The sequence below is a fragment of the Rhinoraja longicauda genome, chromosome 35, assembly GCF_053455715.1.
Source record: "Rhinoraja longicauda isolate Sanriku21f chromosome 35, sRhiLon1.1, whole genome shotgun sequence".
Classification (NCBI taxonomy): Eukaryota; Metazoa; Chordata; class Chondrichthyes; order Rajiformes; family Arhynchobatidae; genus Rhinoraja; species Rhinoraja longicauda.
The window spans coordinates 5,120,229-5,143,427 of NC_135987.1; the positions used below are offsets into that span (position 1 = coordinate 5,120,229).

General features: G+C 50.4%; 1 protein-coding gene across 1 annotated transcript in view; it reads left to right on the top strand.

Moving 5' to 3' along the window:
• The first annotated feature begins 2,262 nt into the window (after positions 1–2,262).
• The window catches only part of LOC144610061 (S-adenosylmethionine synthase-like), a 31,438-nt gene continuing 10,501 nt past the window's right edge, over positions 2,263–23,199 (top strand). Inside the window, exons 1-6 of the mRNA XM_078428572.1 lie at positions 2,263–2,688; positions 12,727–12,804; positions 16,076–16,198; positions 18,473–18,585; positions 20,748–20,891; positions 21,905–22,123. Of these exons, the coding sequence (XP_078284698.1) occupies positions 2,595–2,688; positions 12,727–12,804; positions 16,076–16,198; positions 18,473–18,585; positions 20,748–20,891; positions 21,905–22,123 (771 nt within the window). The 5' untranslated portion in view covers positions 2,263–2,594. The remainder of the gene's footprint in view (positions 2,689–12,726; positions 12,805–16,075; positions 16,199–18,472; positions 18,586–20,747; positions 20,892–21,904; positions 22,124–23,199) is intronic.

A 23,199-nucleotide genomic window follows, 5' to 3' on the forward strand; every position in this document is an offset into this window, starting at 1 on the left:
ACTTTCAGAAAGCCTTTGACAAGGTTCCACATAGGAGATTAGTGGGCAAAATTAGAGCACATGGTATTGGAGGTAGGGTACTGACATGGATAGAAAATTGGTTGACAGACAGAAAGCAAAGAGTGGGGATAAATGGGTCCCTTTCGGAATGGCAGGCAGTAACTAGTGGGGTACCGCAAGGCTCGGGGCTGGGACTGCAGCTATTTACAATATACATTAATGACTTGGATGAAGGGATGAAGGGATGAAGGTACCATTAGCAAATTTGCAGATGATACAAAGCTGGGTGGTAGTGCGAACTGTGAGGAAGATGCTATGAGGTTGCAGGGCGACTTGGACAGGTTGTGTGAGTGGGCGGATGCATGGCAGATGCAGTTTAATGTGGATAAGTGTGAGGTTATCGACTTTGGTGGTAAGAATAGGAAGGCAGAGTATTATCTGAATGGTGTCAAGTTAGGAAAAGGGGACGTACAACGAGATCTGGGTGTCCTAGTGCATCAGTCACTGAAAGGAAGCATGCAGGTACAGCAGGCAGTGAAGAAAGCCTATGGAATGTTGGCCTTCATAACGAGGACACACTCTCACACATTGAGTATAGGAGCAAAGAGGTCCTTCTGCAGTTGCACAGGGCCCTAGTGAGACCGCACCTGGAGTACTGTGTGCAGTTTTGGTCTCCAAATTTGAGGAAGGATATTCTTGCTATTGAGGGCGTGCAGCGTAGGTTTACTAGGTTAATTCCCGGAATGGCGGGACTGTCATATGTTGAAAGACTGGAGCGACTAGGCTTGTATACACTGGAATTTAGAAGGATGAGAGGAGATCTTATCGAAACGTATAAGATTATTAAGGGGTTGGACACGTTAGAGGCAGGAAACATGTTGGGGGAGTCCAGAACAACTCCGACCAGCGCCAGATAACCACTTATGAGGTGTTTGCGCAGTAATCAACCAGAACCAGAACCAGTGTGTGTGCGTGTGTGTGTGTGTGTGTGTGTGTGTGTGTGTGTGTGTATGTGTGTGTGTGTGTGTGTGTGTGTGTGTGTGTGTGAGAGAGAGTGTGTGTGAGAGTGTGTCTGTATGTGTGTGTGTGTGTTACAGGTGGACGGTTCTGGGAAATAATGCAGAGAAGTCAAGAGTTTTTGAAGGGTTTACGAGTTTATGAAGAATTTATAAACCTCTGCCCAAACATCACTTCAAACTTTCTAAACTTTCCCCGGCACTCTCTTACCCCCAGGTGTAATTGCAGGTGTTTTCAAGAGAGAGCTAGATATAGCTCTTAGGTTCTGGTGGAATAAAGGGAGATGGGGAGACAGCAGGATTTGTAGATGTGTAGGAAAATAAACTGAAGATAGACACAAAATGCTGGAGTAACTCAGCGGGTCAGGCAGCATCTCAGGAGAGAAGGAATGGGTGACTTGAAAAAGGGTCTCGACCCGAAACGTCACCCATCCCTTCTCTCCTGAGATGCTGCCTGACCCGCTGAGTTACTCCAGCATTTTAGACAATAGACAATAGGTGCAGGAGTAGGCCATTCAGCCCTTCGAGCCAGCACCGCCATTCAATGCGATCATGGCTGATCACTCTCAATCAGTACCCCGTTCCTGCCTTCTCCCCATACCCCCTCACTCCGCTATCCTTAAGAGCTCTATCCAGCTCTCTCTTGAAAGCATCCAACGAACTGGCCTCCACTGCCTTCTGAGGCAGAGAATTCCACACCTTCACCACTCTCTGACTGAAAAAGTTCTTCCTCATCTCCGTTCTAAATGGCCTACCCCTTATTCTTAAACTGTGGCCCCTTGTTCTGGACTCCCCCAACATTGGGAACATGTTTCCTGCCTCTAATGTGTCCAATCCCCTATTTATCTTATATGTTTCAATAAGATCCCCCCTCATCCTTCTATATTCCAGTGTATTTTGTGAAATAAATATGCAGGATTTTGGATGGTCAGCCATGATCATAATTGAATGTCGGTGCTGGCTCGAAGGGCCCAATGGCCTTCCCCCCTGTGCCTATTTTCCACGTTTCTGACTCTCAGAAAGGCTTGTGAAGAGCTGCCATGTGGAAAGGTGCAGGATCAAACCCAGCGCATCTCGTGTAATCACTATGTATACATTGCATCATCTGGCCCCAGCCCTGCACCCTCCCCTCCTGGTCCATCAATCACAGCCGGCTCTCAAGCTGGACTTTCCAAAACCAAATGCAGGAGGGGGGTGGTGGGGACCAGGCTGAAACTGCACGGGAAATTAGCAACAATTAAGAGGCGTGTGGAGTGGGTTAGGGGTTGCAGGCGACGGTGGGGCGCGGTGGTTGCTGAACGCTGTGTCAGTCCCCTGTTAGTTACACTCATTGATAGTCCTGGCGTCAAACTGACACTTGCTCTGTGCTCCCCTCGGGCGCTGTTACAGTGCTGGGCACACTCCCTCTGCCTTATATAACTGGAGGGTAGAGTATCACCCTCTGGACCCAGTGAGCTATCATCTCGCCAACTTTTGGACTGGAGGCGATCTGACCAGACTAGGCAAGACCACAAGACAAGACCAAGGCAACCCCCTACCTGAAACTGGAACCGCGTCCTGCACTCTCCAGCTCAGAGCATGACTTCCCCAGTGAACGGCGTCCGCAGTGACCTCCTCCACGATGAAGGGAGCTTCATGTTCACCTCGGAGTCAGTGGGCGAGGGCCACCCAGGTGAGTTGCACACCTGTCGCGGCAGGTAGCCCGGGCTGCGACTAACACGGGTAACCCACTGGAAATGCAGAGAACAGACGAGGTATAAGATAACGTGTAAGATTATTAAGGGGTTTGGACACGTTAGAGGCAGGAAACATGTTCCCAATGTTGGGGGGAGTCCAGAACCAGGGGCCACAGTTTAAGAATAAGGGGTCGGCCATTTAGAACGGAGATGAGGAAAAACTTTTTCAGTCAGAGAGTTGTGAATCTGCGGAATTCTCTGCCTCAGAAGGCAGTGGAGGCCAATTCTCTGAATGCATTCAAGAGAGAGCTGGATAGAGCTGTTAAGGATAGCGGAGTCAGGGGGTATGGGGAGAAGGCAGGAACGGGGTACTGATTGAGAATGATCAGCCATGATCACATTGAATGGCGTTGCTGGCTCGAGGGGCCGAATGGCCTCCTCCTGCACCTATTGTCTATGGTCTATTGTCTATAAGGCTTGTGTAGTGGCCTGGCGGAGGCCAGAGAAAAGGCAAGACGCCAGGCAGTGTTTTGTTAGATTGCTTTATTAGGCTGTGAGCTGGTGCCCACAGCGTAGTTCTCCAAGGGATGATCCACGCCTTCCCTTGGTCTGGCTTTTAACTCCTTTCACCTGTCCGTCACGTAACGAGGGGGCTGACCCGAGGAGTGGCCTGATCCGCCACAGGACCCCCCCCAAGAACCGGAGGTACAAAACGGACAGGAGGGCGCACGAGGCGACCAGCCCGGGTGCGCACCATGACCGGCGCAGGGACCGGCGACTGACCGACAGGTGGAGGGGTCGTAGCAGACACTGGAGGGGGTAGCTTGGACGGGGGGCGACCGCGCGGGCGGGGCTGTGCAACCGGCACCGGCCGATCAATGTCCACGTGTGCCGGCTTCAGCCGTGCGATCGAAACAGTCTCTCTGCGACCCCCCATGTCCAGAACGAATGTGGCCGAGCCGTGTTGTAGGACCCGGAAGGGGCCCTCGTACGGCCGCTGGAGAAGTGATCGGTGTGCGTCCCTGCGCAGGAACACGAACTGGCAGTCCTCCAGAGCGGCAGGGACGTGTGGCTGGAATGTCCCATGACGTGATGTGGGCACAGGTGCCAGCCTGCCCACCGTCTGCCGAAGACGTTGCAGGGCGTCAGAAGGCTGCTCCACTCGACCGTGCGCTGGTGGGATGAACTCCCCGGGAACCGTCAAGGGGGCCCCGTACACCAACTCGGCGGAGGAGGAGGCCAAGTCCTCCTTGGGTGCGGTGCGCTGGTGGGCATCAGAAGGCTGCGTGTTCAAATCACGTCGGGGTCACCAATGTAGTGGCCTGGCGGAGGCCAGAGAAAAGGCAAGACGCCAGGCAGTGTTTTGTTAGATTGCTTTATTAGGCTGTGAGCTGGTGCCCACAGCGTAGTTCTCCAAGGGATGATCCACGCCTTCCCTTGGTCTGGCTTTTAACTCCTTTCACCTGTCCGTCACGTAACGAGGGGGCTGACCCGAGGAGTGGCCTGATCCGCCACACTTGCATGTAGCGGTGGCTCCGGGGCACGACTGGTGGAGGAACTGTGCAGATAGATGATGGTTCACACCGGAGATAGACGCAAACAAAAACCCCCACCAAAAACGCTGCAGTCACTCAGCGGGACAGGCAGCATCTCTGGAGAGAAGGACTGGGTCGAGACCCTTCTCCAGAGGTCCCCCGCTGAGTTAATCCAGCATTTTGAGTCTAGTCGCGTTCCCACAGGCAAGCCCTGTCCAGATCATGGTTTATAGCTGTCCTGAAACTCTCTGGTCGCCTGCCTTCTCCTCTACGTGAACCATTCGCACCCCTCCCACCCAGTCTTCCCGTTAGATAATCCACCGTTCAACCCTCTCACTGTCAGCCCAGCGATTCTCTCCATTTCAATGGCCATAGAACTGGAGGAAGATACAATCAGTCTGAAGAAGGGTCTCGACCACATTCCTTCTCTCCAGAGATGCCGCCTGTCCCGCTGAGTTACTCCAGCTTTTTGTGTCTGTCCTCGGTTTAATTCAGCATCTGCAGTTCCTTCCCACACAGATGTAACTAGTGGCGTTTAAGAGGCGTTTGGAAAGGCACATTGATATGCAGAGGATGGATGCTTGAAGTGGTAAATGAATATACATTTATCACACCCTAGGTAGAATATTGCACTTGGGAGAATATTGCACTTTAAAATGTAATGGAAAAAAAGAAATATTTGCTGAGTGCTCTGTTTCTATAGTGGAACGTATGACAGCATTTCTCATGTTGTGTGAATATTTGAGGAATTTAGAGTTCGGATAACCCAGGGAAAGAAGCTGTTCTTGAGTCTGTTTGTCCGGCTTTTGATGCACCTGTACACACTTGAGACCATTTCAAGAAGCCAATTAACCTACAGACTTGCACCTCTTTGGAGTGTGGGAGGAAACCGGAACACCCGGAGAAAACCCACGCAGGTCACGGGGAGAACGTACAAACTCCGTACAGACAGCGCCCGTAGTCGGGATGGAACCCGGGTCTCTGGCGCTGTAAGGCAGCAACTCTACCGCTGTGCCACCGTGCCTTGATGCCAGAAGTAGACCACTGTGGAAATGACATCGACAGGTTAGGCCTGTGGATAAGAAAGAGACGAGGATGTGTTAAAATGTGTGGAATTGTAAAGTTATTCACATTGATGGAAGAATACAAAACACAATCCTTTCTGAATGTTGAGGAACTAGATAAACATGCGTGCAGTGATGGTGGTACACAATTAATACACCCCACAGCCTCACAGCGCCAGAGACCCGGGTTCGATCGTGACTTTAGGTGGTGCCTTTACGGAGTTTGTACATTCTTCCTGTGACCCCGTGGGTTTTCTCCGGGTGCTCCGGTTTCCTCCCACATTCCAAAGACGTGTGGGTTTGCAGGTTAATTGGCTTCGGCAATATTGTCTCCACTGTGTAGGATAGAACTAGTGATCGCTGGTCGGCACGGACTCGGTGGGCCGAAGGGCCTGTTTTCCCCGCTGTATTTCTAAAGTAAAACTTTGCTAAACCTGTGCACGAGGTACAAGGTTAAGGTACAAATGTGAACAGCCGTTCGGAAGAGGGGTGATAAGATGTGCTCTAGTGTGAGGGGCCTGGAGAAGGGGAAACTATCTCTGTACTTCCCTCCGATCTGTGGAGAGACCTCACCCAGAGCAGCGTTTGGTTTTGAGCCTCCAATTCCAACAGGGCAGCACAGAGGTGCACCGGTAGAGTTGCTGCCTCGCAGCGCCAGAGACCCAGGTTCGATCCTGACTACAGGTGCTTGTCTATAAGGATTTTACACATTCTCCCCGTGACCTGCATGGGTTTTCTCCAATTATTTCACAAAATGCTGGAGTAACTCAGCAGGTCAGGCAGCATCTCGGGAGAGAAGGAATGGGTGACGTTTCGGGTCGAGACCCTTCTTCAGACTGATGTCGGGGGTGGGACAAAGGAAGGATAGGAGGAGAACTTCTTCAAAGTGGACATACCTCGAAGAGAAATCGCAGTGGAGATCTCCTGTCTCCTCCCACACTCCAAAAGACGTACGGGTGTTTAGGCTAACTGGCCTGGTATAAAAAATGAAAATTGTCCCCAGTGTGTGTCGGATAGTATATGTCGGTGCGGGGGTCGCTGGTCGGTGCGGACTCGGTGGGCCGAAGGGCCTGTTCCCGCACTGTATCTCTAAACTAAGCAATGGGTCCACTGACCTCAAATGGAAAATAATTTTAAGTCAATAGACTGACTCCTTGGATAAGAGGAGACGAGATGGGATTTTATCTCCAAGATTAGTTCCATACAGAAGCAAACTGCTGGTTTACTGAGGAAAGACACAAAGTTCTGGAGTAACTCAGCGGGTCAGGCAGCATCTGTGGTGAACATGGACAGGTGACGGTTTGGGTCGGGAGCCTTAGTCACACTGTTCCATATATTTTTGGAGCGTAGGAGAACAAGCAGTGATTTGAGCAGACTAGCGTTTCTCAACCCTTTTACACTTGCGGAACCCTGGAAATAATTTTCATGTCTCAGGGAACCCCTAGATAAAAATTATTATATATCTTTATTAATCTCTTTCTTTCTCTTTCAAGAAATTGAAGTTCATAAGGCAAACATAATATATATTTCTGATAACTGGTTTAGGCAAAAAATAACTTACGATTTTCTCAAGTTTATTGACAATGCAATAGACAAAAATGACTCCAAAATGCATTTACGTATGATTAGCCTGTTTATCATTATTTGTCATTATTTATCATTATTATTTTATTATTAATCATTATTTTTATTATTTGTATTGTTACTATTATTTATTATTATATATTATTGTTATTATATTGTTTTATTTTTATTATTTATCATTATTCTTCATTATTTATCATTATTTATCATTATTATTTTATTATTTACCATTATTTTTATTATTTTTATTTATTATTATTTATTATTATTTATTATTATTTATTATTTTATTTTTATTATTTTTATTATTTTTATTATTTACCATTATTTTTCATTATTTGTCATCATTATTATTTTATTATTTATCATTATTTTTATTATTATTATTATTTATTATTTATTATTATTTTATTTTTATTGTTTTTAATATTTTTATTTGTCATTATTTGTCATTATTGATCATTATTATTTTATTTTTATTATTTTTATTATTTACCATTATTATTCATTATTTATCATTATTATTTTATTATTATTTATCATTATTTGTCTCTGCACGCCTGGCGACCTCTCGCGGATTCCCAAGGTTCCTGTGAACGCCGGCTGAGAAACGCTGGAGTAGCCGGACAATCATTGCGATGAGGTTTCAGTCTCAGGAACATGATCTCACGAGAGGGTCATCCATTCAGAGCTGAAACCAGAGGGAATGTCCTTTCACCCGACAGCTGAGAATCCTTCCAAATCCCCGACCCCAGGGGGCTATTAAAAGGAAGGGTCCCAACCCGAAACGTCACCCATCCTTTTTCTCCGGAGATGCTGCCAGACCCGCTGAGTTACTCCAGCACTTTGTGTCTGTATTCGGTATAAACCAGCATCTACAGTTCCTTCCCACACACTGTGCTCAGACACTACGGGATTCCAGGAGGATGCAAACTCTTCAGGAACTTTGATGAAGTCGTGATCTTGCTGAATAACAGGGGCAACACAGAACGATATGTTCAGGGTGGCACAGTGGCACAGCGGTAGAGTTGCTGCCTACAACTCCAGAGACCTGGGTTCGATCCTGACCTCGGGTGCTGCCTATTCGGAGTTTGCAGTTCTTCCCTGGGACCGTGTGGGTTTTCTCCAGGTGCTCCTGTTTCCTCCAAGTTCCCAAAGCCGTCCAGGTTTGTAGGTTAATTGGCTTTGGTAAAAATTGTAAAATTGTCCCTAATGTGTAGGATAGTGCTAGTGTACGCGGTGATCGCTGGTCAACACGGACTCGATGGGCCAAAGGGCCCATTTCCCTGCTATATCACTAAGGTCTGGAGTAAAGTCTAAGTCTAAAGAACGTATGCTTACGATAAGGGTTTAGATGTTTTGAGGAAATCTGAGAAAGAAGCTACCTCACCAAGAAGGTGGTTTCAATGTGCCTGAAGAGTGATGAAGGCAGGTACTCTCACTACATTTCAGAAGTATATGGATGACCACATGAACTGCCCAGGACTGAATGCTAGTGCATAGGATCAGTATCGATGGCTTATTGATGGTCAGCATGGACGTAGTGGGCCAATGGGCCTGTTTCCATGCTGTATAGTATTACCGAATAGTGAAAGGCCTGGATAGAGTGGATGTGGAGAGGATGTTTCCACTAGTGGGAGAGTCTAGGACCAGAGGCCACAGCCTCAGAATAAAAGGACGTACCTTTAGAATGGAGATGAGGAGGAATTTCTTTAGTCAGAGGGTGGTGAATCTGTGGAATTCTTTGCCACTGTGCAGGCCTGGTCAATGGATATGTTTAAGGCAGATTGACAGATTCTTGATTAGTACGGGTGTCAGGGGTTATGGGGAGAAGGCAGGAGAATGGGGTTAGGAGGGAGAGATAGATCAGCCATGATTGAATGGTGGAGTGGACTTGATGGGCCGAATAGCCTAATTCTGCTCCTAGAACTTATGAGCATGTCTGACTCCATACGCTGCTTCATGTTGAGGGTCTCTGTCCCACCGTTCATCCCAGAGGTCTATTGTTCACGTCTGCCTCTGTAATCCCTCAGAGCCTCACCTGCCATCTCGTTGTTGTCGTTGGCGCATTTCGCCCTGCATTACTGCACTGCAGCCTGGCATCCAGCGGCGCATTACTGCACTGCAGCCCGGCATCCAGCGGCGCGTTACTGCAGCGCATTGCCATGTCTCGTGTTGCATTCTTTTTGACAATCCGCGTAAATGTGCACGTAATTGAAGTGAATGGTCGTTCGCCGAAGGCGGTTACCCTTTCAAAAGAAAAGTCTTTTCAGAATGAGGGCAGGGTTTGAGGAGATCATGTTTGCCACTTTCAATGCACCGCGGGAAGTAGGGGAAGTTCACAGCCAAGCAGCCAAGATGCTAGTGCACACTCTGGATGTCTCTCACTAGTTTGGTAGGAGTCCCAATTTGCAACAGCCCCATCCCCTTAAGGGCAGCGGTAAAGTTGCTGCCTCACAGCGCCAGAGACCCCGGTTCGATCCTGACTACGGGTGCTGCCTGTATGGAGTTATTACATTCTCCCCGTGACGGCGTGGGTTTTCTCCGGGTGCTCCGGTTTCCTCTCACACGCCACAGACGTGCAAGTTTGTAGGTTAAATGGCTTTTGTAAAATTGTCCCTAGTGTGTAGCATAGAACTAGTGTACTGGTTGGCGCAGACTCAATGGGCCGAAGGGCCTGTTTCCACGCTATATATCTAAACTAATCTATACCTCCATCACAGTAACCACGGTGACAACTCACCCAGCTGTCAACAGACACTAAGTGTGTAGGAAGGAACTGCAGATGCTGGTTTAAACCAAGAATAGACACAAAAAGCTGGAGGAACTCAGCGGGTCAGTTTCGGATAGTGTTAATGTGCGGGAATCATTGGTCGGCGCGGACCCGGTGGGCCGAAGGGCCTGTTTCCGCGCTGTATCTCTAAACTAAACTAATCTCTGCCTCAGAAGGCAGTGGAGGCCAATTCTCTGAATGCATTCAAGAGAGAGCTAGATCGAGCTCTTAAGGATAACGGAGTCAGGGGGTACGGGGAGAAGGCAGGAACGGGGTACTGATTGAGAATGATCACATTGAATGGTGGTGCTGGCTTGAAGGGACGAATGGCCTCCTCCTGCACCTATTGTCTATTGTCTATTGTCTATAATCCTCCCGCACTCCAAGGAATAGAGTCCCGGCCTACTCAACCTCTCCCTATAGCTCAGACCCTCTGGTCCTGGCAACATCCTCATAAGCATCTTGTTTTGTATGTGTTTTTAATTCTGCGTAAAGTTTATTTTTGGAAATGAGAAAATAAGAAAAAGTGGGTGCTTTGCTAACACAGGAAGTCAGGCCCCTGCTAGAGTCTCCTCACAGGCTGATCCCTGCTCATCCCTGCCACCCTGCTCTAAAATATCTTTGTTTCTGTCATGCGGAATGCTGACAGGAGATCTGTCCATACCAGGAATGTTGCTCTCTATTAATAGAAGGGTGCCTGGCTGGTCTCAGAATCCCTCCGCCTCTTCCAGTAACTTTCTCAACGTTTGGCGGCATTTATTGACACCAGACCCAGGCCCAGCAGAGTTTGCACGTTCTCCCCTTGACCAGTGTCGGTTTTCTCAGAGATAGAAACGAAGAAACACAGAAAATAGGTGCAGGAGGAGGCCACTTGGCCCTTCGAGCCAGCACCGCCATTCATTGTGATCATGGCTGATCCATCTACAATCAGTAACTCGTGCCTGCCTTCTCCCCATATCCCTTGATTCCGCTAGCCCCTAGAGCTCTATCCAACTCTCTTTTAAATTCATCCAGTGAATTGGCCTCCACTACCTTCTGTGGCAGAGAATTCCACAAATTCACAACTCTCTGGGTGAATTTTTTTTTTTCTCACCTCAGTTTTAAATGGCCTCCCCTTTATTCTTAGACAGTGGCCCCTGGTTCTGAATCTTTGGTTTCCTCCCACACTCCAAAGACATATAGGTTTGTAGGCTAATTGGCTCGGTGTAAGTGTAAATTGTTCCTAGTGTGTGTAGGATAGTGTTAATGTGCGGGAATCGCTGGTCAGTTCGGACTCGATGGGCCGAAGGGCCAGTTTCGGACTCGAAGGGCCGAAGGGCTGTATCACATAAACTAAAACTAAAATAAACTAACATGACTGACTTGTAGCCCCTAAACCAGTCCTCCTGATTAAATATTACTGATTGTAAGCCTCGTGGTAAACCTTCCCCTCAGCTAACAATGTACCATTGTACATTTCTTTGACCTTCATCCCTTTTGATCTGTGTTTTCACACCTTAGCCTTCTATATCTCTTGGTCTCCCTCTCCCCTGACTCTCAGTCTGAAGAAGGATCTCGACCTGAAACCCATTCCAGTTCAGAGATGCTGCCTGTCCCGCTGAGTTACTCCAACATTTTGTTACTCCAGCATTTTGCGTCTATCACCAGTTCAGTTCAGTTCAGTTTAGTTTATTGTCACGTGTACTGAGGTACAGTGAAAAGCTTCTGTTGCGTGCTAACCAGCCAGTGGAAAGACGACACATGATTACAATCGAGCCGTTCACAGTGTACAGTTACACTGTGGAACTCATTGCTACAGAAGGCTGTGGAGGCCAAGCCAGTGGATAATTTTAAGGCAGAGGTAGACAAATTCTCAATTAGAACGGGTGTCAAGGGTTTAGGGGAGAATGCAGGAAAAAGGGATTAGGGGGCAGAGATGAGACATGATTGAATGGGGGAGTAGACTCGATGGGCCGAATGGCCTAATTCTATTCCTATAACATGTGAACATGAATATGATAAGGGAATATCATAGTTAACGTGAATATCACTATGAACGTGAATATGATAAGGGAATATCATAGTTAAAATCAGAAATGTTGCCGTAGGAGTAGAGATTTAAGAATGTGGGGCGATTATGATATGTGATTCTGTGGCTCGCATGCAAATGGCCGCCTGGGTTGGGCGCCATCTTGGAAGACGTGGGGAGAACAGGCATAAGTCTCATCTCTTTCATTCTCGATTAATATTTTTCTCCGAATAACGGGTGCACAGCTACAGAGAAAGTGCAGGTAAAGAAATGCAAGGGTAGCAATGGGGCAGGGGTGGCACGGTGGTGCAGCGGTAGAGTTGCTGCCTCACAGCGCCAGAGACCCGGGTTCGATCCTGCCTACGGGTGCTATCTGTACAAAGTTTGTACGTTCTCTCCGTGACCTGCATGGGTTTTTTTCCGAGATCTTTGGTTTCCTCCCACACTCCAAAGAAGTACAGGTTTGTAGGTAAATTTGCTTGGTATAAATGTAATAGTGTCACTCGTGAGTGTAGGATAGTATTAGTGGGCTGGGCGGTGCAAACTCGATGGGCCGAAGGGCCTGTTTCCGCGCTGTATCTCTAAACTAATATAAACCAATCTAAACAATGAGGTAGGTTAGGATATCAGGAATTAATCCTTAGCTTATGTGGAGTCCGTTCAAGGGACTATTGTATTTGGTGCTGCTTGCTTTCAAGCTTTTACATCTTGTGCATAAACGGGAGAGGGGACTCTTCATAAAGCTGCAGAGGGAAGGAACTGCAGGTGCTGCTTTATACCAAAGATAGACACAAAGTGCTGGAGTAACTCAGCAAGTCAGAAGGCTGTGGAGGCCAAGTCAATGGATATTTTTCAGGCAGAGATAGATAGATTCTTGCTCAGTACGGGTGTCAGGGGTAAAGGGGGAAAGGCAGAAGAATGGGGTTAGGAGGGAGAGAAGGGTCAGCAGTGATAGAATGGCAGAGTAGACTTGATGGGCCGAATGGCTTAATTCTGCTCCTATCACCTTTGACCTTATAACCGTATGACCTTATGACCTGATGCCAATGTTCTCTCCTCCTCTTCTTCAGATAAAATCTGTGACCAGATCAGCGATGCTGTGCTGGATGCCCACCTGAAGCAAGATCCCGATGCCAAGGTGGCGTGTGGTGAGTGCCATAGAGCTACACCTCATGGATGTAGCTCCATGAAGTCCTGAGATACCTCCAGTGGAGACGTTCATGCTGATGGAGCAGCATCATGTTGATGGAGACGTTCATGTTGATGAAGCCATCGGGCCATTCATCGGCTCTACTCTGCCATTCAATCACGGCTGATCTATCTTTGCCCCTCAACCCCATTCTCCTACCTTCGCCCCGTAACCCCTGACGCCCGTACAAGTCAAAGATCAGATGTTTGTGATCTGGATCTGACTCCATTGTGGGTTGATGGAGAGAGCAGCATTCCTGAGAACCCAAAGTCCCTCAAATGCCTTTTAAATGTTACTAGACCAAGTGGGCCCGTTTCAAACCTCTCCTGCATTGCTGCAGCACCCTCCCCCCCTTCCCCCCCCCCCCCCACTCCCCTCTCCCCCTCCCCCTCCCTTCCTCCCTCCCTCCTCCCCCTCCCTCCCTCTTTCCCCCTCCCCTCCCCCTCCTCCTCCCCCCTCCCCCCTTCCCTTCCCCTCCACCCCTCCCCTTCCCTCCCTCTTTCCCCCCTCCCTTCCTCCTCCCCCTCCCTCTTTCTCCCCTCCCCTCCCCCTCCCCCCCTCCCCCCTTCCCTTCCCCTCCTCCCCCCCCTCTTTCCCCCCTTCCCCCTTCCCTTCCTTCCTTCCCCTCCCCCCTACTCCATCCCCCTCCCCCTCCCTCCACCCCCATCCCTCCCTCCCTCCCTCCCTAGAAGATAGATTTAAACTTTAAAATGTGAATAACTTTAAAAATATAACACGGATTTCAATGAAACTTCTTCCGTTAGCACCAAAGGGACGACGGTGAGTAAGGTGGGCCTAAAATTGTCGCGCTATCGTGTACCGTTTTGGCTGTAGTTCAGGAACAAACATACAAACAAACGAGAGTTTTAGTATCTAGATTATAGTCCCTGCCTCTGGCAGCTCGTTCCGTACACCAACCACCCTTTGTGTGGAAAAGGTTACCCCTCTGGAAGCGGTAGAGTTGCTGCCTCACAGCGCCAGAGACCCGGGTTCGATCCCGACTACGGCCGCTGTCTGTACGGAGTTTGTACGTTCTCCCCGTGACCTGCGTGGGTTTTTCCCCGGGTGCTCCGGTTTCCTCCCACACTCCAAAGACGTGCAGGTTTGTAGGTCAATTGGCTTCAGAGAAACACTGTACATTGTCCCGAGTGTGTGTGTGTGTAGGATAGTGCTGGTGGACTAGCTGGTTTGCTGGTCGCCGCGGACTCGGTGGGCTTGTTCCCACGCTGTATCTCCGCAGTCTAAAAGAAAATCTAAATCTATAGCAACCTGCAAAACTTTTGTCATTGACCTCCCTCACGACCTCTTCCTGGAGAAGATAAGTTTCTCATTCAGAAAGCTTTCTACTCCCTGGCGTTACTTGAACAATCCACACTGTTTTCTAGCAGGTGGGACCAGTCCGTCTGAGCAGTAAGATCTTGCAGTGTCGGCTGGGGCGAGGCGTTTGCTCCAGAATGACCCACACTTCCAAAAGCCTCGCTAGTTCATGAAGGAAGGACTGGATGAATTTGTGTTGAGAAATCAGGAACTGCAGATGCTGGTTTATCAAGGAAACTACACAAAGTGCTGGAGTAACTCCGTGGGTCAGGCAACATCTTCTGGAGAACATGGGCTTGTCAGGCAGAAGGGTCCCGACCCAAAACGTCACCTATCCATGTTCTCCAGAGATGCTGCCCGACCCGCTGAGTTACTCCAGCATTTAGTGTCCTTACTTAGTTTTTAGAGATACAGTGCAGAAATACGCCCTTTTGGCCCACCGAGTCCGTACACCAACACTATCGCACACCAGAGACAATTTATAATTTACTGAAGCCAATTAGCTACAAACCTGCACGTCTTTGGAGTGTGGGAGGAAACCAGAGCACCCGGAGAAAGCCCACGTGGTCACGGGGAGAACGTACAAACTCAGTACAGACAGCACCCGTAGTCAGGATCGAACCCGGGTCTTTGGCGCTGTAAGGCAGTAGCTCGACCACTGCGCCACCGTGCCGCCCCTGATGCTGCCTGATCCGCAGAGTCTCTGCCTCTACCATTGCCCCACTGTGCTCGATACCGATTCTGGACACTCACGATGGTGAGTCTTCCCATCCCGGGAGTTTGCTTTCTGCTTCACAAGGAGCACAAAGCAAATTGTTACCAAATCACCCTCCAAGCTCGATGGTATTTGTGTCGGGAGGAACTGCAGATGCCGGTTTAAATCGAAGGTAGACTCAAAATGCCGGAGTAACTCAGCGGGACAGGCAGCATCTCTGGAGAGATTGGGTGACGTTTTTAAGTCTGAAGAAAGGTCTCTGGAGAAAAGGAATGTGGTGTTTCGGGTCGAGACCCTTGTTCAGTCTGAAGCAGGGTCTCGACCCGATCCCAACCTCTTTACTCAATACCCTGATTTGCTGCCTGTCAACACAATAGCATACGGATAACACACAGTCATCATAGAAACATAGAAACATAGAAAATAGGTGCAGGAGTAGGCCATTCGGCCCTTCGAGCCTGTACGCACCGCCATTCAATATGATCATGGCTGATCATCCAACTCAGTATCCTGTACCTGCCTTCTCTCCATACCCCCTGATCCCTTTAGCCACAAGGGCCACATCTAACTCCCTCTTAAATATAGCCCATGAACTGGCCTCAACTATTCTCTGAGGCAGAGAATTCCACAGATTCACCACTCTCTGTGTGAAAAAAAACTTTCTCATCTCGGTCCTAAAAGACTTCCCCCTTATCCTTAAACTGTGACCCCTTGTTCTGGACTTCCCCAACATCGGGAACAATCTTCCTGCATCTAGCCTGTCCAACCCCTTAAGAATTTTGTAAGTTTCTATAAGATCCCCCCTCAATCTTCTAAATTCCAGCGAGTACAAGCCGAGTCTATCCAGTCTTTCTTCATATGAAAGTCCTGCCATCCCAGGAATCAATCTGGTGAACCTTCTCTGTACTCACTCTATGGCAAGAATGTCTTTCCTCAGATTAGGTGACCAAAACTGTACGCAATACTCCAGGTGTGGTCTCACCAAAGCCCTGTACAACTGCAGCAGAACCTCCCTGCTCCTATACTCAAATCACAACTACAATGAATGAATAACCATAAACGTCACCCGTTCCTTCTCTCCAGAGATGCTGCCTGGCACGCTGAGATACTCCAGCCTTTTGTGTCTATCTTCGATTGTATTTGTGTCCTGTTTCTCTAACCCCCACCCCCCCCCCCCCCCCCCCCCCCCACCCTCCAGAGACGGTGTGCAAGACAGGAATGGTGCTGTTGTGCGGTGAGATCACCTCGCGCGCAATTGTCGATTACCAGCGAGTGGTGAGGGACACGATCCGGTTAATCGGCTACGACAACTCATCCAAAGGTCAGTGTCCCCTCGTCCAGCCACGCCGGAACATGCCGGATCAACCATTCAGGCCTTCTGTGGTCTCGGTGGTTTATTATGAAGTATGTTCATAAGTGACAGGAGCAAAATTAGACCATTCGGCCCATCAAGTCTACCCCGCCATTCAATCATGGCTGATCCATCTCTCCCTTTCTCCTCACTACTCCCCACAACCCCTGACACCCGCACTAATCAAGAATCGTTCTATCTCTGCCTTAAAAATATCCACTGACTTGGCCTCCACAGCCGACTGTGGCAGTGAATTCCACAGATTCACGACCCTCTGACTAAAGAAATTCCTCCTCATCTACTTCCTAAAGGAACGTCCTTTAATTCTGAGTTGATGGCCTCTGGTCCTTGACTCTCCCACTTGTGGAAACATCCTCTCCACACCCCCAGGCCTTTCACTATTCGGTAAGTTTCAATGAGGTCCCTCCTTGTCCTTCTATACTGCCAACGAGGACAGGTCCCCACCCGAAACATTCACCTGCCCATTCCCTCCATGGACGCTGCCTGACCCGCTGAGTTCCTCCAACACGTTTCAGTTTTTAGCTTCAGAGATACCTCATGGAAACAGGCCCTTCGGCCCACCGAGTCCATGCCGACTATTGATCGCCCATTCGCATTGATTCTGTGTGATCCCACTTTCTCATCCAAGTGCAGAGGTGATCTTGCAGTCTGCAACATTATACGCCCCCAAATCCAAACTGCTCAGATGCACAAAAGCTAAATACATTCAATATTCTCTCAGTGAGGGCAGGTATCAGTTAACACTCAATACATTGAACTTGATAAGAACTCAATCAAGTTGTATTTGCTTCTTGCATTCAGTTTAGTCTAGTCCAGGTTATTATTCTACCGTGACAAGCATTTGTTTCCATGCCGTCCGGTCAAAGAGAAGACCATCAAGTCGTCCGCCATTTTGTAAATGGTACAGGCAAATTAATTCTCAAGTGGCAATTTTAGTATTAGTATTTGGAGAGGTTTAATAGTTGTGGTGCCTCAGTGCAGTGGTTGGTGCCACACTTGATACTGGAGTGCACCAGATAGCAAAAAGGGGAAAAAAACAAAATACTGGCTGTTGAAAAAAGGTACAAAGTGCTGGAGTAACTCGGCAGGTCAGGCAGCATCTCTGGAGAATGTGGACTGGTGGCGTTTCAGGTCGGGACCCTTCTTCAGGCTGAGGTGGGAGCTGAGGGAGAAAGCTGGAAGATAGGTGCGGGCAGGACAAAGCTTGGCAAGTGATAGGTGGATACAGGTGAGGAGGGGGGGGGGGGGGGGGTAATAGGTAGATGGTTGGGCAAAGGCCAGAGAGGAAGATTCAAAAAGCGCGAGGTGAGGATAGAAGAGGTGAAAATTGTGAAGCCAGAGGAAGGAATCTTGGTGGAAGGGGACAAGAGGAGGGGGGAGGGGAGAAATAGGTGTGGCACAGGGATGAGGGATGAGGGATGAGGGATGAGGGATGAGGGATGAGGGATGAGGGATGAGGGATGAGGGATGAGGGATGAGGGATGAGGGATGAGGGATGAGGGATGAGGGGCAGGAAGAAAAGAAAAGGGGAGATTGTTGGAAAATTCGTTACCTGAAATTGGAGAGTTAGACAATAAGACCAGAAGACATTGGAGAGGAATTATAAGAAAATAACTGCAGATGCTGGTACAAATCGAAGGTATTTATTCACAAAATGCTGGAGTAACTCAGCAGGTCAGGCAGCATCTCGGGAGAGAAGGAATGGGTGACGTTTCGGGTCGAGACCCTTCTTCAGACTGAGAGGAATTAGGCCATTCGGCCCATCAAGTCTATTCTGTCATTTGATCGTGGCTGATCTATTTTTCCCTCTCAACTCCATTCATCTGCCTTCCCCTGGTAACGTTTGATGGCGTTACTAATCAAGAACATATCAATCTCCGCGTTAAAAACACCCATTGTCTTGGCCTTCACAGCCTTCTGTGGCAACGAGTTCCACAGATTCACCACCCTCTGGCTAAAGAAATTCCTCCTCACCTCCTTTCCAAAAACAGGTGCTTATATTCTGAGGCTGTTCCCTCTGGTCCTCGATTCTCCCACTAGTGGAAACATCCTCTCCACATCCACTTTTCAATATGCAGTAGGTTTCAATGAGACCCCCCCCCCCCCCCACCCATCCTAAACTCCACTGAGTACAGGCCCAGAACCATCAAACGGCGGACATGTTGGATTGCAGCCTTGCCCTCTGCGTTGCTGATGGTGTGGCGGGTGTTTCCCCGGTCGCAGGTTTTGACTACAAGACCTGCAACGTGCTTGTTGCCCTGGAGCAGCAATCGCCCGACATCGCGCAGGGAGTGCATCTGGATCGCATCGAGGAGGACATTGGGGCCGGAGACCAGGTCAGCCAAGGGTCAAGCTGCCCCGGTGGTCAGCGCTTGCCACAGGTGGACAACCCAAGGGGCAACACCTGGCTCCCATGGTGACCAACGTCATTGACATCACGGTCACTACATTGGGCACTTCACTGCCACTGGTCAGTGGACACTGGGACTTCACTGCCCCCAGTCAGTCTGTACTGGGCACTTCACTGCCCCTAGTCACTGGACACTGGGACTTCACTGCCCCATGGTCAGTCTGTCCCGGGCACTTCACTGCCCCCAGTCGGTCTCCAATGGGCACTTCACTGCCCCAATCAAGAACTGAAGATGGCCTGGTTGGGTTGCCCCATCGACACTCGTCCCACCTGCCAACATTTGGCCCACATCCCTCTAAACCTTCCCTATCCATGTACCTGCCCAAATGCCTTTTAAATGTTGTTATAGTACCTGCCTGAACCATCTCCTCTGGCAGCCCGTTCCATAAACTCACCACCCTCTGTGTGGAAAAAGTTGCCCCTTCTGTTCATGTTAAATCTTTTTCCTCTCTCCGTGAGCCCGTGTCCTCTGGTTCTTGAATCCCCCACCCGGGGTAAAAGACTCGGGCATTTACCCCATCTATTCCCAGCCCCCATGATATTATACACCTCTATAAGATCAAGTCAAGTCAAGTCAAGTTTATTTGTCACATACATAATACAAGATGTGCAGTGAAATGAAAGTGGCAATGCCTGCAGATTGTGCTAAACTACAAAACAGAATAGAAATTATTTATTTATTTATTTTAACACAAAAAATAAATTAATACAGTAAATTAAATGAGTCCCTGGTGATATGAGAGTTAACAGTCCTGATGGCCTGTGGGAAGAAACTCCGTCTCATCCTCTCTGTTTTCACAGCGTGACAGCGGAGGCGTTTGCCTGACCGTAGCAGCTGGAACAGTCCGTTGCTGGGGTGGTAGGGGTCCCCCATAATGTTGCTGGCTCTGGATCTGCACCTCCTGATGTATAGGTCCTGCAGGGGGGCGAGTGTAGTTCCCATAGTGCGTACAGCTGAACGCACTACTCTCCGCAGAGCCTTCCTGTCCTGGGCAGAGCTGTTCCCAAACCAGATTGTGATGTTGCCGGACAAGATGCTCTCTACAGCCCCAGAGTAGAAGCACTGAAGGATCCTCAGAGAGACTCTGAATTTCCTCAGCTGTCTGAGGTGGTAAAGGCGCTGCCTTGCCTTACCCACCAGTGAGGCAATGTGTGTTGACCATGTCAGATCCTCTGTGATGTGGACTCCCAGCTATTTAAAGCTGCTCACCCTATCCACAGTAATCCCATTTAACTCCAGTGGCGTGTACATCCTCGGATGTTGAGCCCTTCTAAAGTCTACAATCAGCTCCTTAGTTTTTGTGACATTTAAGAGGAGGCTGTTGTCCTGACACCAGAGTGCCAGATCAGCCACCTCCTCCCCGGTAGGCCTTCTCATTGTTATCAGAGATCAGGCCCACCACCACAGTGTCATCAGCAAACTTGATGATGGAGTTGGAGCTGAACCTGGCCACACAGTCATGTGTGTACAGGGAGTACAGAAGGGTCATTTCGGGTACAGTAAAATCACCCCTCATCCTCCTGCCCTCCAAGGAATAAAGTCCGAGCTTGCTCAACCTCTCCCTGTAACTTAGGAACTCGTGTCCTGGCAACATCGTCATAAATCCTCTCTGCACCCTTTCCAGCTTAACAATATCTTTGCTAAGCAGGGTGACCAAAACTGAACGCAACGCTCTAAATGTGGCCTCATCAGGGGCGGTAGAGTTGCTGCCTTACAGCGCCGGAGACCTGGGTTCGATCCTGACCACGGGTGCTGTCTGTACCGAGTTTCTACATTCTCCTAGTGACCGCGTGGGATTTCTCCGGGTGCTTCGGTTTCACCCCACACTCCAAAGACATCCGAGCTTGTAGCTTAATTGGCTTCGGAACAACTGTAACTTGTCCCTAGTGTGCAGGATGGTGTTAGTGTACAGGGTGATCGCTGGTCGGTGCGGACTCGGTGGGCTGAAGGGCCGGTTTCCGCGCTGTATCTCTAAAGTGAAGTAAAAGTACCAATGTTTGGTACAACTGCAACTGTAATAGACTCAATACTCTCCCGATAGCTGAGGCCCTGTTTGGTTTGGTGACGGTGTCTGCCCCCTTTGCCAGGGCCTGATGTTCGGCTACGCCACGGACGAGACGGAGGAATGCATGCCCCTCACCATCATACTAGCCCACCAGCTGAACGCCCGCATGGCCGATCTACGGCGAGACCACACACTGCCCTGGCTGAGACCTGACTCCAAGACCCAGGTGCGTGCGGCCCCCTGCTGGCTTGCTGAAGGCTGTGGGGAAGATCGGAGCCGTGATAATCTGCGCGGTTACGGTGGGACGTGTTTTATTTGCCACATGCTAATATTACACATGTGGGGCGCCACCATTATTGGCGCCATCGTTCAAATTTCAAAGTCCAGTCGATGTACTGGAGCAGTTCCCGCAAACCAGCGTCCCTCTCCCCTCGTCTCCCGGCCATCTCTATGTCCCGGGGTGCCTCTCCTGCAGCCGACCTTGAAGGCGCTGGAGGCATTGCCCGGCTCACCCCCCGCCGGCCCCTCACTCCTCGTGTCCGAGCTTGTCTCCAGCTCCCTTACTGTTACGCCGACGAGTCTTTGGCCGGCTACCCGCCGTGTGACGAGACTTCAGGAGGGCCCCACTGACAGACGAGCCTCTTGGGCGGGCCCCGCGGTCCCTTGGGAAGGCCGGGGACTAACTGAGCCTAGGACTGAGCCCTAGGCTGACTGACACTGAGCCTAGGACTGAGCCCTAGGGTTGCCAACTGACCCGTATTAGTCGGGGCATCCCGTATATTGAGCTAAATTGGATTGTCCCGTACGGAACCGCCCTTGTCCCGTATTAGGCCCGGGGGGCCACTGTAGGCTCGGACGCTGTAGGCCCGGACGCTGTAGGCCCGGACGCTGTAGGCCCGGACGCTGTAGGCCCGGACGCTGTAGGCCCGGACGCTGTAGGCCCGGACGCTGTAGGCCCGGACGCTGTAGGCCCGGACGCTGTAGGCCCGGACGCTGTAGGCCCGGACACCGTTGGCCCGGGAGCCGCTGTAGGCCCGGACAGTGTATGCCCGGAGGCCCGGGCACGGCCTAACGGAGGTTGCATAGCAACCAGCCTCCCGGCCCGGGTGGCCGCCATTGGTGGAGCGGGAGCACATGGCCGCTGACTGGGTGAGGTCACGTGGGGCGCGGGCAGTGATGTCACCTTCTGTCTCTTGCTTGGGAGTGAGATAGTTGGCAACCCTACCGCTGTCTCCGCAGGTGACGGTGCAGTACGGCCAGGAGAAGGGCATGGTCATCCCCGTGCGCGTGCACACCATCGTCATCTCAGTGCAGCACGACGAGGACATCAGCCTGGAGGAGATGCGCAAGGCTCTGAAGGAGAAGGTCGTCGATGTGGTGGTGCCCGCGAAGTACCTGGACGGCGACACCATCTACCACCTGCAGCCCAGCGGCAGGTTCGTCATCGGAGGTCCTCAGGTCAGTGGCAAGCACCTTGGCCACCGGGCAGCAACTCTGCCACCGCGCCACCGTGCCACAGCGCCACCGTGCCACCACGCCACCGGGCAACAACTCTGCCACTGCGCCACTGCGCCACTGCGCCACTGCGCCACCGCGCCCCCATGCCACCGCGCCACCGGGCAGCAACTCTGCCACCGCGCCACCGTGCCACCATGCCACCGTGCAGCAACTCTGCCACCGCGGCACTGTGCCACAGCACCACCGTGCCACCACGCCACCAGGCAGCAACTCTGCCACTGCGCCACCACGCCCCCATGCCACCGCGCCACCGTGCCACCGGGCAGCAACTCTGCCACCGCGCCACCGTGCCACCAGGCAGCAACTCTGCCACCGCGCCACCCTTCACACTTTCCACATAATCACCACCTTCTGACTGAAGAACTTCCTCCTCATCTCCTCTCTAACGGTGGCGCAGCGGTAGAGTTGCTGCCTCGTGGAGCCGAAGACCCTGGTTCAATCCTGACTAAGGCCACTTGTCTGTACGGAGCGTGTACGTTCTCCCCGTGACCCCGTGAGCATTGGCCGGGCGCTCCGCCTTCCTCCCACACTCCAAAGACGTGCGGATTTGTAGGTTAATTGGCTTTGGTACAGACTGTAAATTGTCCTTGGTGTGTAGAATAGTTCTCAGTGTATGTGGGGATCGTTGGTCGGCACGGACTCAGTGGGCCGAAGGGCCTGTTTCCACGATGTATCTCTAAACTAAACTAGTGGAAACATCTTCACCTCATCCGCTCTCTCCGGATCTTTCACCATTCGGTACGTTTCATAGATTGGCAATGAATTCCACAGATCCACCACCCTCTGGCTAAAGAGATTCCTCCTCATCTCCATTCCAAAGCTACGTCCCTTGATCCTAGTCATAGAGACACAGCAGGGAAACAGATGCTTCGGCCCAACTTGCCCACATTGGCCAACATGTCCCAGCTACACTAGTCCCACCTGCCTGCGTTTGTCCCATGTCCCCCCAAACCTGTCCTATCCATGTACTTGTCTAAATGTTTCTTAAACGTTGGCCTCAACTACCTCCTCTGACA